Here is a 17,443-nt window from a genome sequence, read left to right as displayed (position 1 = left end):
GATGCACTCCTCTGTTTTTTGTGGCACATTCTCTTTCCATGCCAAGTATCACTGCATGAGTGGCCCCTTCGTACTTTATATGTTGCTGAAGGCTGTTCTCCTGCTAGTGTGTGCTGGTTTTCTAAATGGGACGAAGGAGGTACCCCCTGGTGTGAAAACAGATGTTGCAAAAACATGTGCCTCAGTTTTTATCCCTGGAACAGAGGAAAAAGTTGGGGAAGTAGAGATCTGAGAACTGGTCCTTGTACATTGGGCCGTATTTATTTTGCAGCTCATGATACAATTTGAAAAGTCCATAAGGGTTTTCAGTTCCAGTGCATTGTTTGCTTTTTGCGTTATAACTGCCCTCGTGTCACCTTCTCTGGAAGCGCAGTTGTTGGTGAATGTGCAGATATGTACATCCTTGCGCATTGTGTAAATTCCCAGTGTAGCCAAGTAATGGCAAGCATCATACCAGTATATATTTTGCCTCGGTTGTAAAACAGCAGCCAGAAGGCCAATGGTAGCAGATGATAAAGAGCGCCCTGTAACTCTTCCTAAAAGGCATTACTGAAGAAGCAGATATTGAGAATGGGCTTGAGGGAGCTGATTTTTGAATTACTGTTTGCTACAGAAGACTCACAAGGCAGCATGGCAGAAACACAGGATCTGACAGTTTGTTTTAGATCCCTGCACTGTTATGCCATGGTCATAATTTCGTAACAGAAATAAATCTTCAGAACAAACATGCGTCTTGGTTTATGTTTCCTTTTCCTATTTAATGTTCAGTGAACTAGGAAACTGGTTTGTGGGTTTTTTGTTGTTTAAAACTGTTTGTTCCTGGTAGTCTATCCATGTATGTTCACCATTTTCTGTTTCCAACTTTTGATGAGGAAACTACAAATCTCAGTTTCAGGGATGGTCTTGTTAGTGTTTTTAGAAAACGGTGCTGATGCAGCCTGGATAGCACAGCTGAAAGACGGCACTGTTATTTTTCAAAAAGCCAAGCTGGAGCTTATGACGATTCACAAAAACACATTTGTTCCTTTTCCAAGTAAGCTGAGCAAATAGGGTTTTTATTTACACATTCGTCAACAAGTTGTCATTTTAGTTATGTTAATTTTTTAATAAAAAATGGTGCTTAGAATATATTTCTGTTTTGAAAGCCATTGCACTGCATGACTTTGGGCTAGTGCATGCCCGGTATGTGACTGGGCTTTAGAAACTGGGCCTTGTGAACTTTTGGGATCTCCCCTATTCCCTGTATGTTCTTGACAACCCCTTCTATTCCGGTTTGATATTAAATAAGAGGTTTTCCAGAACCAGATAAAACTCTAAATTCCCCAAGAACCTGGAATTGCGGGGAGCAAATATTTGTAATCTGATTTGGAAACTTAAGCTGGTCCAAAAACACAGCTGCCAGATTAGTGACTTGGGGCCATTTGGAATTTATATAACCCCTGTTTTACAACAGTTACAGTAGTTGCCAGATAGTTTATAGGCCAACTGAAAATTATTTTGTATTCCAAAAATTATTATGTATCCTTCAGTCCTCCATTGTTGGGGTGGGATAAGACTCTGTGGCTATTGCATGAAATTTAATCAGTCTTATTTTCTGAGCTATTACTATCAGTTTCTGCTTTTGCTTCTTGATATTTGTCATGGAATTTATCATGGAATCCCAAAATTCTAAGGTTTGCCAGGATTTAAAGAAGCATCTTTGCCCTTTCATGTGTCATAGTCCATATTTTTTTTTATTTAAGAAAATGTATTTCCCCCCAGGCCTTCACATCTCTAGTGACATTTCATTTTCTTGGTTTATATGTAACATTGTATAATAACTGGATGGTTTTGCTTAGAGAGAAGGTATCCTAATGATTAATAATAAGGTCCCAGGTCCCATCCATTCAAAATGCAACATTAAAAACATTGTAAAACAAATTGCAGTTGCAAGTATATGGGTCCTTAAATATCTCAAGTGTCCAAGACCAGAGTTGAAATTAGAAATTTTAATACCAAATAAATGTATTCATGTTATTAACTCCTGAGATTACTTGTTTTACATATGTGCAAGGATGCCTTTCATGGTAAATAAACATAGTGCATTTTTGGTGCAGATTATCTTGCTGTTGATCTGCATATTGTATTAGTCAGTCTTCATATTTTTTTATGTTATGGAAAATAAAAGCTGGGTAAAAGTAGGGAGTTTGCTCAGTGAAATGAAGGCTGATTGGAAGGCCGAAGGCTGTGACTAAGGGATGTATCTTCACAGTTAATCCAGAGCCAACAAGCTCTTTCTGTACAAATTGTAGAGGGTCATTCTGCAGGTGGCTGGGTTCGATTCCCTGTGGACTTATTTTTGATCACTGCCAAAAGCTAAGGAACTGGATATTTGGAAAATATTTTCACAGCAGTCTGCAACTTCTTTATTTTATTTTGATGTAGGTCTTTCACTTGCTGCAGTCCTATTTGGAGTCTAAACACAGGGCTAATTCAGACTTTCTGCAAGGCCTGAGAAGCATCATAACTTGTATTGAAGCCAAACTGTGGTTGGCTAAGTGGTAGGTTAAAACTCTTTACCTATAAATGAATTTATCACAGATTAATAATAGGTTGTAGGGTTGAAATAATTTTTTGTATCCCCCCCCCTTTCCCTCAGAAAATATGGAGATAAGTATTATAGTCTAATGTCACTATTTTGAAGCATTTATTTTCTATTGTCATGTCAAAAAAGCTGAATCTCATTTTTGTGAATCAACTTAAAACAACAACAACATTCAAATACATGTACAAATGTCTATTTTAGAAGTTGGGGGAGTAATGATATATCTAGTGCTTTTTTCCTGGGGGGACGCAGAGGGACGCATACCCCTAAACATTTTGTGAATCTATGTACTTTTATCCATTTGCTGTATTTATTTTTCCCGATTTGAACTATAAAATGGTGAGGGGGGGGTTGAGTCAAAATGAGAGAACCTCTAAACTCTAAGGAAAAAAGCACTGGAAGTATCAATACTTTAAAGTAGCAAATAGATTGAAATATTAATTAGCGAAGCTGACGCTGCCAATTATGGAGCGTATTATTGGAACACCATGAATTAACTATGCTGACAATAGCTGCTGGACACATTGCACTGCAAAATGTTAACCTAAACTCAGCTAAATGTTAATGAATAAAGAAATGTGTAGTAGTAGCCTATGTATATTCTGCTCCACAGGTTTTGTTTGTTAAATTTTCATACGGCTCTTCATCCACCTCATTCTCTGAAACCACTAGAGCAAGAAGACTGCAAGAGTTGTCCATACTAATCATCTATCCAGTGGTTCCCAATTGCTGGTCTGCGGACCTGAGGGGGTCCACATAACCCACCCAGTGAGTCCTCTAGTTAGGTTGACACGACATGGGGTTGGGGGGCAAACTCCCATCCCTTGCAGGGGCGCAATTAATGCTAGCACCTTCTGTCAAGAGTCTGGATGTAACCTTCGACGCCTCCCTCTCTATGGAGGCGCAGGTTGCAGCTACAGCAAAGGTAGCATTTTTCCATCTCCGCCATGCTAAGCTGTTGGTCCCTTACCTTTCCCGCCCTGATCTAGCCACTGTGATCCATGCGATGGTCACCTCCAGGCTCGGTTATTGTAATTCGCTCTACGCGGGGCTGCCCATGAAGCTGACCCAGAAACTCCAGTGGGTGCAGAATGCCACGGCGAGGCTACTTATGGGGTCTTTGCCACAGGATCACATTCATCCAGTGCTTTACCAGCTGCACTGGCTCCCAGTGGAGTACAGGGTCAGGTTTAAGGTGCTGGTTTTAACCTTTAAATCCCTATATGGCCTGGGACCCTCTCCTGGTATGCCCCGCGGAGGACCTTACAGTCCGCAAACAATAACGTTTTGGAGGTCCCGGGCCTCAAGGAAGTTAGACTGGCCTCAACCAGAGCCAGGGCCTTTTTGGCCCTGGCCCCAGTCTGGTGGAATGTTCTGTCGCAAGAGACCAGGGCTCTGTAGGACTTGACATGTTTCTGCAGGAGCCTGCAAGACGGAGCTGTTCCGCCAGGCCTTTGGTCAGGGTCCAGTCTGAGCCCCCTCTTTTTACAAGACCTTGCATATAAGTGGCCTCTCTAACTCTTCTCACCAGCTCATACAAATAGCTGAGCCTTGTGAGCACTTAATGTTCCCAACCCTTATAGTTACAGTTATAAATTGTGGGTTGCCATCTGATTTATTCTGATTTTAATCTGTATTTCAGTCAATTGCTGGATTTTATGTTTTAATGTATTATATACTTCGATGTTAACCACCCTTAACCCCCCGGTTGGTTTGACTGGGGAGGGTGGTGTGTGTGTGTGTGTGTGTGTGTGTGTGTGTGTATATATATATATATATATATATATATATATATATATATATATATAATTCACATAACAAAAACTACAATACAGAGATCAAATTTTTCAAAAGTAGGTGGTCCATGCCCTGGCTTTTGATTCTGTTATTTAAAACAACTCACAGTGTTCTTCCTGTTACCAAATTGACTGCACATTCCTGTGCATGTCTGCTCAGAAGTAGGTCTTACTGTGTTGTGTGGCACTTACTTCTTAGTAAGGGTTCATCCACCCTTCTCTTTGTCGCAGAATTTATTCCGTTTGCCCTCAGAAAACTCGATTGAAGTTTGTTTCTATTGAGTAGTAAACAGAGTTTTCCTGAGGAAAGCAGTGGGGCAACAAATAAAAACTTCTTGGACTCGTTCCTAGAAGACATGGGTGAAGTATGGATAAGACCTAAGTGTGTGTGGAATTGCAGACTACGGAAGTATAACTAGCCGAACAGCTAGTTATTGATTAAAATAGACCGATATTCAAGTTATCAATACTTCATTCTACAGAGATATAATTTAACTGTGAACGTAAACCAGTTGTCTCTCACTCTTGTTAGGAATTAGAAACACACCAGTCTTGCTCAATAGAACAGGAGTTACCTTTAGTTTAGTTACTCGGAAAAGTATCTCAGTGACTTGCTTAGAAGTAGATCTGTGTTTCATTAAGATCTACCACTCCTGCCAAAACACCAAAGGTGTAGTTTATGTGGTAATCATTATATTGGTCCCTACATTCTCTTAAGTGTGTTGCATGACTAATGATGTGTGAAAGTGATGTCAAACAATTAGGTCATGTCAGTTGTTGATTTTATAATTTCCAGGGATGTTTCCGCTTTCCTTTAAAAATATTTGTCTATTTACTAGGGAGTAGAAAGAAAGAACACCAGGAGCTATTATAATATGTATTCTGATGCATTTTACAAACTTACCACAGATAAAATGCACCAGACAACTAAAACATAAACACAAGGTCATCAAAATGACAAAAGTCACTATGTATATATTTATTTATTCATCGATGAGTTATCACTTAGTGCTTGTACATCAAGCAATTAATGTCCTAGGTTTATTTAAACTTAATTTCAGGGTTTCTATTGAATACTGTCCTAGGTGGATTTATGATTAATGTACAAACATGTGTTTAATTTCTTGCTTAAGTTCCCTTCCACCCCCACCCAAGTACTTACCCTTAAATTGCCTCCAGGTGTCTTGGAGTTAAGGGTTTCCTCTTTGAGTTTCTGTGTTCCTAAGATTAGTTCATCAGTCCATGGAAAGTTGCCTGATTAAGGAATAGTTAGTGGTTCTTCATGGTCTCTTGAGTTCTAGGGAAACGGTAGGGAGGTAGAAATCCTAATAATAATTGATTCCATGGAAATTGGGGAAAGCTGTGTATTGTATAACAGTTCAGACATTTAGGAGTCTTGATAAATTCTTCCTTGTGCATGTGCAAGCCTTCCAGGCCCTGCATATACATTCTATTTCATGCACAGATTTGAGCCATCTGTTTCTATGAATATGCCTAGTATGAGGGAGGTTCCTAAATATATAGGGTATTTTGTGAGCAAAAGGACAATATTTGGAAACAGAATTTTTGTCACATTTTTGTACAAGGGCATAAATACCTAGCCTAACTCTTAAGGTCATCTCCTGACGCCTTCTCCCAATGATGAGGAATGAGTAGCTACTAAAGATAGGATATTTTTAGTGGTAGCACCCTAGTCATTGGATGCCCTCCACAGAGAGGCTCTCCTGGCGCCCACACTGTTATGTATTCAGTGGTCTGTGTTTGCCTGAGTTTGGACTAAGGATTCTGAGCCCGTGTCCTGATTTGATACATGATATCCAATCACAGAACGTTTCAGGATTTGGGCCTCTGCCATTGGCCCTTAAACTCTGAGTCATGATTTGCAGCTTGGAATTTTAGACAGACAATCACGTTGGGAGTGGGAGTGGCCCAGGCCTTCAGAAATGTATATAAGCAGTTGCTTTGCCCCTGTTGTCCAGTTCTGTTAGTTCAATAAAGGTTCTTGCTGTTATCACTGTGTCGTGCTTCGTGGGAACCCACCTGCACTTCACACACTCTGGTCTTTTTAGCACCAGGTGAAGACCTTTTTAGTCTTTCACACTTTTAAGAAATTGTTTAGTATTCCGAGATCTCTTAAACTGTTATCCTCTGCTGTTTTTATTCTGGCTTTGTATTGTAAGGTTTAAATACTATTTTAGATTTTAGGTATTACTCTGTTTTATAATTTAATTCTTTGTTATAAACCACCCAGAGAACTTTGATTGTTGGACAGTGTAAAAGTGGGACAAGTAAGAAGAAGAAAAAAAGTTTTATTTTGAATAGAGCATGTCTTAACTGTAGGAAGTAGTTTTGCTATAGGTTGTGTGGCATTTTTCATTGTAAAATTTGGTAGATTATCCTCGGATTATTTAGAAATGTAGGCATTGGCTGGTTACATACATTTTATGTGAGCAGGACCTGACAGGAATTTAAGATCCTGCTAATGGGTTGTTGGTTTAAGGGGCAATTTTAAAGTATTTTAAAGCCATTTAACTTATGCCAATGACTTTGTTTCTAGGCAAAATCCTTGCTTGGTGACTAGATCGACATATCTCGATATACTTATTCTGCTGAATAATTACCTAGGGAAATCCAAAATAAAAGGTGAGTTTGAGCTAATGTATCGCTTTCTTGCCAGTAAGAGAAAGAAAGAGAGCTGTACTCCAGATGATATCAAGCTAAGCCATATTCTGTGTAGACCTATTGAAATAAATTGACTTAATTTACTTAAGATGCATTGCAATCATGGACCTGATCCAGCAAGTGGTTCTTATGTTCTTTGGTTATCATATTCTTAAAACTATTTTCAGCCAATGTACTGGTTAATGTGACATGGCAAGTTTTAAACTATGACTTACTGATACAGTGCAAACTTGCAAGCTTCCAGGGAGATGCTTCCAGTTGCTTCGCTCTTCCCTTTTACTCCTGGGCTGAGCTGAGACAAAGTTTGGCCTAGCACAGAGCTCTCCAAACTGTGTGTCACGACACATTAGTGTGTCGGCGTGTTGTGTGAACACTTCCCACCATCCTCCCTGGGCTGGAAAGGGGCTAGTTTAACCTCCAGTTTGCTAGTAAAACTGAATTAACGTGTCACGAAATGATGTGTGTCTAAAAAGAGTGTCATCAACACGAAATGTTTGGAAAGCTCTGGCTTAGCATGTCATATGATCCTGGGCTTGTGCTTATGCTCTCTCCTCACTCGCCACAAAGTCTAGTGATGTGAGAGTCGAAAAGAGTCTAAAACAGAAGAATGAGACTGCATGCATTTTTTTCATCAGTAATTCATAAATACCTTAACAAGTTCTTCACTACACAGGCATGCTATCATTAAAAGTGGCGTTCAGTCTTTTTCTTATCTAAGACAAATATATTTTCCAGTTTTCATTGTTAATTAGAATGCATGGTTCTTATAACTCATTTTCTGCCAAATGCAATAAATATGTTTCAGCTGTATTTCTGTTTTGCTTTAACCCCAAATATGTTTTTTTGTGACCTTTTGCTGAAAATGGTAGTGAACTGTTTATTTAAATGATAAGCCGGTCGTACGTTGTACATCATTTTAATAATGTATTTGTGTCATACTTGCTCTTTAAAAAAGTTGAATATTCCTTAAAGAAGCATTCTCACAGTCATAAATACTGAGACTAGCCATGAAAAATAGCTTAAAATGCTGGTATATGTGCACACTAATTAAAACTAAGGGGCAGAAACAAATATCAGAGCTGGTGCTGATGTAATGTTAATTTTCTTTACTTAAATCTCTGAGAAGTATGATCAAAATAAGAGTATAGAAACATTGGCAGAAAATATACACTTGCCAGGGTTGTGGGTTTCGAGGTCTATGTTGGGTAAAAGATTCCTGGATTGCAAAGGGTTGGACTAGATCAGGCTTCCTCAACCTCAGCCCTCCAGATGTTTAGAGACTACAATTCCCATCATCCCTGACCACTGGTCCTGCTAGCTAGGGATCATGGGAGTTGTAGGCCAAAAACATCTGGAGGGCCGAGATTGAGGAAGCCTGGACTAGATGATCGCCGTGATCCCTTCCAACTCTATGATTATATGATGTAATCAGGCTACATTTAACAAAATTCACCTGAATATTATTTTTATTACATCATACATTTTCTGTGCAGATGGGTACGGTCAGTTTTTAGTGCAGGAGGCCAGCTCTCCAAATACTTTTACCTTTGTGGGAAGAGAAGGGTGACAGGTTTTCTTTTTTAACCATTTCTTTAAAGTGGTGACTGTTGCTGTCATGTCTGAGGACAAAATGTACATCTTAAGTCAATTTAAACAGCTTCCTCTTTCCACTCTCACTCACTCCATTGTCATGATTTTTTCCCTTTTCACCATTTCCTTTCAAACGTGAGGGAAGTATGAAATAAGCTCTCAACTTCGCATTTTATCCTATGTACGACATAGTCTCTCCCCCGCCCCCCCTTTTATGAGGTTTTGAACAAAGATGAAGCGGCCACCATGTTGTAGAAAACTGTGCCCTCTTTCTTAGCTGAATATTCCATGCCTTCCACCAGTTCCCTGGTCAGCGAAGAGAATCCTTGCACATGAGGTGCTTATATACAGTGTACTGCAGTATGCGTGGATTGGGAGGGTCAGTGGATTGTGGCGCTGATCAAACTAGCTTTAGAAGAGAACCAGAATGAGGCATTTCATGGCCAAACTAGACACTGCATGCAAGATCTCCTGACATCTTTTTTTTTTTAACCCTTAAAAGCAGTTGCAGGAAGGAGAATTAAATTAGATTGAGGAAACAGTGTTGGGGCGAGGTGTTGCCCCCCTTCCCCATTTTCCTAATCAAAACTTTCCTTCACCAGAATCTTCAAGGGAAAAGATGGGTACCTATATCCACTTCCTGGAAGTTAATAACAGCTTTGAGGGGGCAATATATTTTTTGGGGGGGAGGGATGTTTCGTTGTTAAGATAAAATACTGACTAGACACAGACAGGTGGTCTGGGGAGAGGCTAAATCTGTCGGTTTGAATGCAGATAGTTTTCCTTCCAGCTTCTCATTGTTTGTTATGGTTGGAGTATTTAAATACCATCTGATACACAAAGAAGTATGATTGTAATTTGGTATACTGGTTGGCTGTTGTTATTTGATTCTGCAGGTCTGTATTATTTCACCACCCCCACCCCCATGCCCAGTTACTTACCTGGTGTTTTTTTTTTTTTTTTTGGTGCCTATACACTTTTGTATGCAACATACAAAATACAAGATAAGCAACAAATGAGGGGACAATTTTGATTTGAAAAATAACGCAGGGAGGCTAAGGTTAAATCAGTGCCATGGCCCCAAACCAATTTGGACCCTTATTGGTTCCCCTTCGATTTTGAAATAGACATCAAGAAAGCCAGTTGTGGAACGCTCACATCTTATTTAGTTTGGTTTCAGACACCTTTGTAAAAGCAGTCAGCAAGGGAAGAAGACGAGGTGGAGAAAATGCTGTAGCCCAGGGGTTGCCAACATTTTTTTACTAGTGGGCATACTCTGAATTTTGAGAAAGTGCTGAGAGCTCATCACAAAATGAACTGGGTGTGGTGTAACACACAACTGAAGAGACAACCACCGCTGACAATCTTATGCTTGCCATGGGAAGTCAGCTAGGTCTTGCTGGTCCTGGTTATGGAGATCTCTCTCTCTCTCTCTCTCTCTCTCTCTCTCTCACACACACACACACACACACACACACACACATTCAGAGAGAGAGAGAGAGAGAGAGAGAGAGAGAGAGAGAGAGAGAGAGAGAGAGAGATGCTGTTCCTGTCTAAGCAGCAACAGAAAGCATTCCTCAATACCAGGAAAAAATATACAAGGAAGCCATGTCACTCTCATTTCATCGAAATCACTTAAAATCATCTGCACATTTTGCCCCACAATTTTATTTATAGGAAGGCTAGAGGCTTCCCTTTTTTTATTTAATGGAAGCTCAGAGTCTGGGGCACCTGCCTAGGTGCACCACTGAAAACCTTCAAACCTTCAAAAATAACCTATTGCCATAAACCTCCATATAGTCCCTTCCTTACGGCTAGCACAGCAATTTTGAGGGCTGTGGCACTAACCCTCTGTTGCTTAGGGTGAGGGGGTGCATCTGTCAATCTTTGCTCAAGGATCTTCTTCCCCCACCTATAACTTCACACCTACTTTCTAAATTTCCTGTGCCCCATACTTGCGGAACCACAACTTTAATCTACTTTGCCATCTTTTCTTTCAATGTGGAGTTTCCTCCACTTGGATCCTCTTTAAAGAAAACTGAACATCTAGCAGCTTCTTCCTTAATGGGAGTTTCCTCTCTCCAGTCTCATGTTTAAGCCCCTCTAGCCTTTTGGCTCCAAAGAACAGATTTGGAACACAAAGTGGAGAATGTTCTATCCCAAGCACCCACACACTCTTGGCTACCCAAAAAAAAAAAGGACAGCCGGAGTATATATTTCATCTCTTTTTATAACCGTACCCATTTTTATATAGTGATATAACTTATATTTATATATAGTGATATATAACTGCTGAGCCTTCTAGGTTGAACTCCCTTGGGAGTAGATGACAGCGGGCAGATTATTTAAAAACAAAGAATCGGCCCCGGTAGCCAGTGAATCCAGCTGGTCGAAGTTCTCTGTCAGTTGATATTGAACATAACACATCGGTGTATTTTTACACGGAATCATGTGTGCTTCTTTAAGTTGGTTGGGCCTTTGGAAGTTTGTGGCGCAATTTGAGCTAACTCCTGTTAACTTGGCAGTACGAAGTTGACTAGGTTTGTGGACAGTGACCATTTTAACATTAGTTTGAGCATTTCATTCCTCATGCCAGGCACTGCTTGTTTTTACAGAGGTTGAGCATGACTAGCGGGTTATGACATTGCTGCTTTTCCTATCCTGCGAAGCACATGTTTTTAGAACATGAGTGGCCATCTTCTAAGTGCCACAGGCAGTTAAAGCTTGTGGCTTCCTGCACAGCAGCAGGAAGACCAAATCGTGGCATAGAGCATATGTACGCATCAGCAGCTTAAAATGCTAGGTTATTTCCATTAGTGCATTTCAAGTCACATTTTTACATTGCTGTACACAATGTGGGCGGGGTGTGTGTGTGTCTGCACCCAGTGCCCATTGCCCAATTTGCTTCCCCACACCTGCAACCAGATTCCTGTCTCAAATGTACACACCTCAGCTTAACCATGATTTGTGTTTTCAAATTGGATGGAAGCCGGTTTGAGGAAAAGCTGGTCAAACAGAAGTATTTTTCGTTAAGCAGCAGGAAACACATGGATTGTGGCTAACACCATGTTTGTTTCATGATTGATTGATTTAATGCATCTTTATACCACCTTTTCCTACAAGGAGCTCGAGTTGGCGTGCATGGTACTCTCCCCCACCCTGTTTAATCCCCAAACAACTTTGTGAGACAGGTTAGGCTGAGGGGCAGTGATTGGCCCAAGATCACCCACTCAGTGACCTTCATGGCCAACTGGGCATTTGAACTCAGTTCCTAGTCCAACACTACACCACACACGCTGGTTCTCAATAGGTGTTTGGCTGTGAGAGTACACTGGAGCTGGAATAAACAATAATGTGCACACAGCCATAGAGTTGAGCAAACATTCTTCCCTGCCTTTCCTATCAGTCCTCTTGCCCATGGGGGCTTCTGTACAGCAGAGGTGGGCAGACTTCAAGCTTTATATTTTACTGGAACCTCAAGATCCACCAGTTAGGGCCTAGGTGCAAAAGACATTAAACAGTACATTCTGAGCAAAGCAATTTGTTTCCAGTACTAGAATGAACTGAGCTGCTCACTGTCCTTTTGAACACAAGTCTACTTCGGGTTACCCCAAGCTTTTTAAAAAAATTCAGCAGCCTCTTTTAGGTGGGAAAGGTCATTTTGTGGTTGCTACTGGTAGGCAACAAGGAGTTGGGAAGCCTTGCTGGTATATTGGAAATCACTCAGTGAGTGGATTCCAATCTGCCTTCTGCCCTTCCTGCATCCATCTGCATCTGTCTGTCTTGAGAGACAGTGGAAGAGTGCCATCGGGGGTAAAGTCAAACTGTTGGAGAGTTACAGGACTTGTTGTAGCTGCAGAGATCAATACGGGAGAAATATGTTTTGTTGCAGATGGGGCAGATGAAGGCTGGTTTTGCTGTTGCAGATGCACCATGGCATTTCTTCACTCCGCTGTAGAACACATGAGATGGGCACTTCCTCATCTTATGAGCTTCATTTTGTCACTTGCTTACCATTTTAATTCCACCACTGCATTTGAATGTGCACGGCTTAAATTCAGCCAAAAATGTGAAACATTAAGCAGCTGTTGCTGTGCAGATGAAATATGGTTCACCTACTTCAGGGTCATCTGTATTTCCTAAATGGCTAAAGACTTTTTAATTTAAAAATGTCTCTGTGTTTTGTTGAAGGAGGAGAGATGGTAGATAAAAACAAACCAAGTTCTAACATCAAAGCATTTATTTCTTTTTTGTAGAAAACGTTTAATTGCCATATATTAAAAATAACTAGGCACAAATATCTTAGTTTGATATCAAAGCTCATGTAAGTACTTTGGATCTAAGTTGAGAATAGTATTTCTCAGCTCTTGATAACAAAGATGGCTTGCATTCCTGTGCAGTCCCAGTGAATTTTTGCTTGAAAAAAGCATGTCATTTTAAGTGCATGTAAATGTCACACTTTAAATAACTGTACTGTACTAAAATAGGCTATTGCATTTTTTTCATGCACTGTTTATCAACATCTTTTTATTGATTCTGAGCTTTATTTTAATAAGAATGATAGAAGTAAAACGAAAATCTGCTCTTATGGCTCAGGTCAAGGACAGTGAAGTTAATAAGCTATTAAGTCTGAATGCCTGTGGACTTGCACCACAGCTGGGGAGATATTGGGATGCTTTGGAAACCTGGGGGTTTGCAGAAGTAAATACCTACTGAGGAAAAACTCTGACTGTTGTGTGCAACAGAAATATAAAATACAGCTTACTGAGAACTGAGCATGCTTGGTAGCTGCTGAATGTTGACCATCAGTTGAAACTAGGATGAAGATGCAATGTCCTATCGAAGTGCCCTACAGCTTATAACAGATTTCCCTGACCTGGTGTCTTCGAGGTGTTGTTGGATTCCAACTCCCATCAGCCCCAGTCAACATGACCATTATTTGGGGATAATGGGAGTTGTGGTTATTATTCCATAAAATGACTGGGTCACATTTCAGGAAAGTTCTTCTTAAATAAAAATGTCTTCAGTAGCCACTTATTTCAGTGAAATTCTACTCAATATTGATGGAAAGCAGAACTCCAACGTATAGTTAGCAGAGTAAAAACACATTGCAGGATTCCCAAAAAACAGAACAGATACAAGAAACCTATTGGAATGCCTGATGTTTTTGTCCATGGAGTTTTCTTGGCAGGGATACTGGAGTGGCTTGCTGGTTCCTGCTCCAGGTGGATCACGTTTAGTCAAAACACTCCACTATGTCCTGTCCATCTTGGGTGGCCCTGCATGGCATAGCTCATAGCTTCTCTGAGTTATTCAAGCCCCTTTGCTATGACAAGGCAGTGATCCATGAAGGATCCAGCCTCTTAATGAGGTGAAAGAGGAGAGAGCAAAATATGGTCTGAAGTTCAACATCAAAAAAACTAAGATCATGGCCACTGGTCCCATCACTTCCTGGCAAATAGAAGGGGAAGAAATGGAGGCAATGAGAGATTTTATTTTCTTGGGCTCCATGATCACTGCCGATGGCGACAGCAGTCACGAAATTAAAAGACGCCTGATTCTTGGGAGAAAAGTGATGACAAACCTCAACAGCATCTTAAAAAGCAGAGACATCACCTTGCTGACAACGGTCCATATAGTTAAAGCTATGGTTTCCCCAGTAGTGATGTATGGAAGTGAGAGCTGGACCATAAAGAAGGCTGATCACTGAAGTATTGATGCTTTTGAATTATGGTGCTGGAGGAGACTCTTGAGAGTCCCATGGACTGCAGGAAGATCAAACCTCTCCATTCTTAAGGAAATCAGCCCTGAGTGCTCACTGGAAGGACAGATCGTGAAGCTGAGGCTCCAATACTTTGGCCACCTCATGGGAAGAGAAGACTCCCTGGAAAAGACCTTGATGCTGGGAAAGATGGAGGGCACAAGGAGAAGGGGACGACAGAGGACGAGATGGTTGGACAGTGTTCTGGAAGCTACTAACATGAGTTTGACCAAACTGCGGGAGGCAGTGGAAGACAGGAGTGCCTGGCATCCTCTGGTCCATGGGGTCACGAAGAGTCAGAAATGACTAAACAACAACACTGGAATGCCAGAAACAAAGGACCGTCTGGTTCACCATCCTGTCTTCAACAAGAGTCACCCTTATGATTTAATCCTCAGTTCTTGATTTTAAGTTTAATGGCTCTGCATCATTTTTGTTAAGATGCTAGCCAGTGATCAACCTCAAGTTGGAAAAAGCATAGCTATGTTTTGAAGCAACACTTTTTTTTTCTGGGCAGAATATACCTTCTGGTCATGCCCAAAGTATCAATGTGTATAATTCCCATCCTACCTTTAATATTTTTTATCTTCCTTCCTATTCCTTTTCCATCTTTCTTCATCCTGGTATAGAGAAAATGTTAACAGCCGTGCTTCCAGCAGCATAGTTTTGTCTGAACAGAAGTGCCTCTTTAATTCACCTTAAGTTATGGAGCCAGACATTTACTTTAGAAATTAATACATGTGTTGGTTTAATAAAAGTTATAGCATTGGCTAAGGAAAAGAGTTTGTTTTAAGTTAGGCAGAAGTAAATAGAAGTAGGGAAGGGTTTTTTCGTCAGGGGTAGAAGCGCAGGGATTATTTACTCATTTGTAATGAGATTTTTGTTTTTCTGGGAAAGACATTTTTGAGAAAATGTTGAGTATAAGGGAAAGTCAGAAATGTTTGGCTGTGGCTTGAGATGCTACAAACATATGGAAACAGCACCCCAGAGGTCTGTGAAAACATTTGTGTTTGCTTAGTCTCCCCTTCCCCAACTAAATAGATGACCACTGGGAGCCAAAAAGGGTCTAAGCCCCTCAAATGGTGAAGTAGTTGTCTAAATCAGAGCCTAAAAAACACATATGAGCTGCTGGATGCTGGTATTCCTCATTTGCTGCCCCCAGCAGCCTTCTGAACATGTGTTTTGGACAATCCACATCTGAATTGCCTGGTTTAGGAGTTTCCAGTCTCCTGTTCTTTCACAGCAGCCACACGAAGGCTATAAGACATCTTATACAAGACATTTTGCAGTGATTGTCCATTGTCATATTAGAACAATGATTGTATCAACTGATGTAGAGTATGGACGGGGGAGAAATCTGATTCTGGAACACAAGTCTACCAATTTCACACTTTAAGAAACATCAGGAGCTGAAAGAACAAAAATGGACAGATCCTCCCATCCCTAGTGTAGAGGCAGTGTTGTAGAGTGGTTAGAGTAGGGGTCAGCAAACTTTTTCAGCAGGGGGCCACTGTCCCTCAGACCTTGTGGGGGGCTGGACTATATTTTTTGGGGGGAAATGAATGAATTCCTATGCCACTCAGAGATGCATTTTAAATAAAAGGACACATTCTGCTCATGTAAAAACACGCTGATCCTTGGACTGCCCGTGGGCCGGATTTAGAAGGCGATTGGGCTGGATCCAGCCCCTGGGCCTTAGTTTGCCTATCCATGGGTTAGAGTGTTGCACTAGGAAGGTTCAAATCGTCACTCAGCCCTAAAGCTTCCTGGGTGACCTTGGACCTGCCACCTGCCACCAGCCACCATCTCTGCCTAACTTAACTTACAGGGTGGTTGTGAAGATAAAATGGAAAGGGGGAAACCTTTATGTTCCACTTTGACCTTGGAGAAAAGGTGTGGTATGAATGGATCACAGCTGTCCATGGAGGCACAGGTCAGTTCTGTGTCCAGGGCAGCTGTCTACTAGCTCCATCTGGTACACAGGCTGGGCCCCTACTTGCCCGCGGACTGTCTCGCCAGAGTGGTGCATGCTCTAGTTATCTCCCACTTGGACTACTGCAATGCACTCTACGTGGGGCTACCTTTAAAGGTGATCCAGAAGCTACAACTAATCCAGAATGCAGCAGCTAGACTGGTGACTGGGAACGGCCGCCGAGACCATATAATGCTGGTCCTGAAAGACCTACATTGGCTCCTAGTACGTTTCCGAGCACAATTCAAAGTGTTGGTGCTAACCTTAAAAGCCCTAAACGGCCTTGGCCCAGTATACCTGAAGGAGTGTCTCCACCCCCATTGTTCAGCCCGGACACTGAGGTCCAGCACTGAGGGCCTTCTGATGATTCCCTCCCTGCGAGAAGTGAGGTTACAGGGAACCAGGCAGAGGGCCTTCTCGATAGTGGTGCCCGCCCTGTGGAACGCCCTCCCATCAGGTGTCAAGGAAATAAACAACTATCTGTCTTTTAGAAGACATCTGAAGGCAGCCCTGTTTAAGGAAGTTTTTAATGTTTGATGTTTTATCGTGTTTTTAATATTCTATTGGGAGCTGCCCAGAGTGACTGGGGAGACCCAACCAGATGGGCGGGTTATAAATAAATAAATGATGATGATGGTAATGTTATAAATTCCACCTTAAGTACTTCCTTGGAGATAGGTCAAATGATACTATCATGGCTAAGTTCCTCTTGGAAGTACTAAGAAACAGAAACCTACATGCTTTGGATAAAACATAGCGACCTCCTTGGAACCTTGTATTTCTGTTTTATTTTGCTTTTGAAAATGTTTTTGTGGGCCTTTAGACTGAAATAAATACCTGTGTGTGAATAATGTCATAATAATTAATCATAGAATTGTAGAATTGGAAGGGCCCCTCATGGCCATCTAATCCAACCCCCTACAATAAATAAAATAAAGTGGCTAAGTTTAATTGTTGAGGCTTCCAGTTCCCCATTTGTGCACAGATGTGAAATGCTTCTCCTATGGCATGCAATACAGTTTGGGGTTTTACTTTTCCCTGTATTCATTACCCTGAAG

General features: G+C 41.1%; 1 protein-coding gene across 6 annotated transcripts in view; it reads left to right on the top strand.

Moving 5' to 3' along the window:
• THADA (THADA armadillo repeat containing) overlaps window positions 1-17,443 on the top strand; it is a 146,249-nt gene that overhangs the window by 98,727 nt on the left and 30,079 nt on the right. For 5 of the 6 annotated variants that reach the window (XM_083604748.1, XM_083604749.1, XM_083604751.1 and 2 more), the window contains 2 exons: window positions 2,425-2,540; window positions 6,938-7,023. In XM_083604748.1, the coding sequence (XP_083460874.1) occupies window positions 2,425-2,540; window positions 6,938-7,023 (202 nt within the window). The remainder of the gene's footprint in view (window positions 1-2,424; window positions 2,541-6,937; window positions 7,024-17,443) is intronic. The other variant, XR_014545794.1, reaches the window with a different exon arrangement.

Source organism: Podarcis filfolensis (assembly GCF_964270895.1).
Source record: "Podarcis filfolensis genome assembly, chromosome: 3".
Classification (NCBI taxonomy): Eukaryota; Metazoa; Chordata; class Lepidosauria; order Squamata; family Lacertidae; genus Podarcis; species Podarcis filfolensis.
The sequence above is the reverse complement of the archived record's forward strand: the minus strand, read 5'-3'. Positions and strand labels throughout refer to the sequence as shown.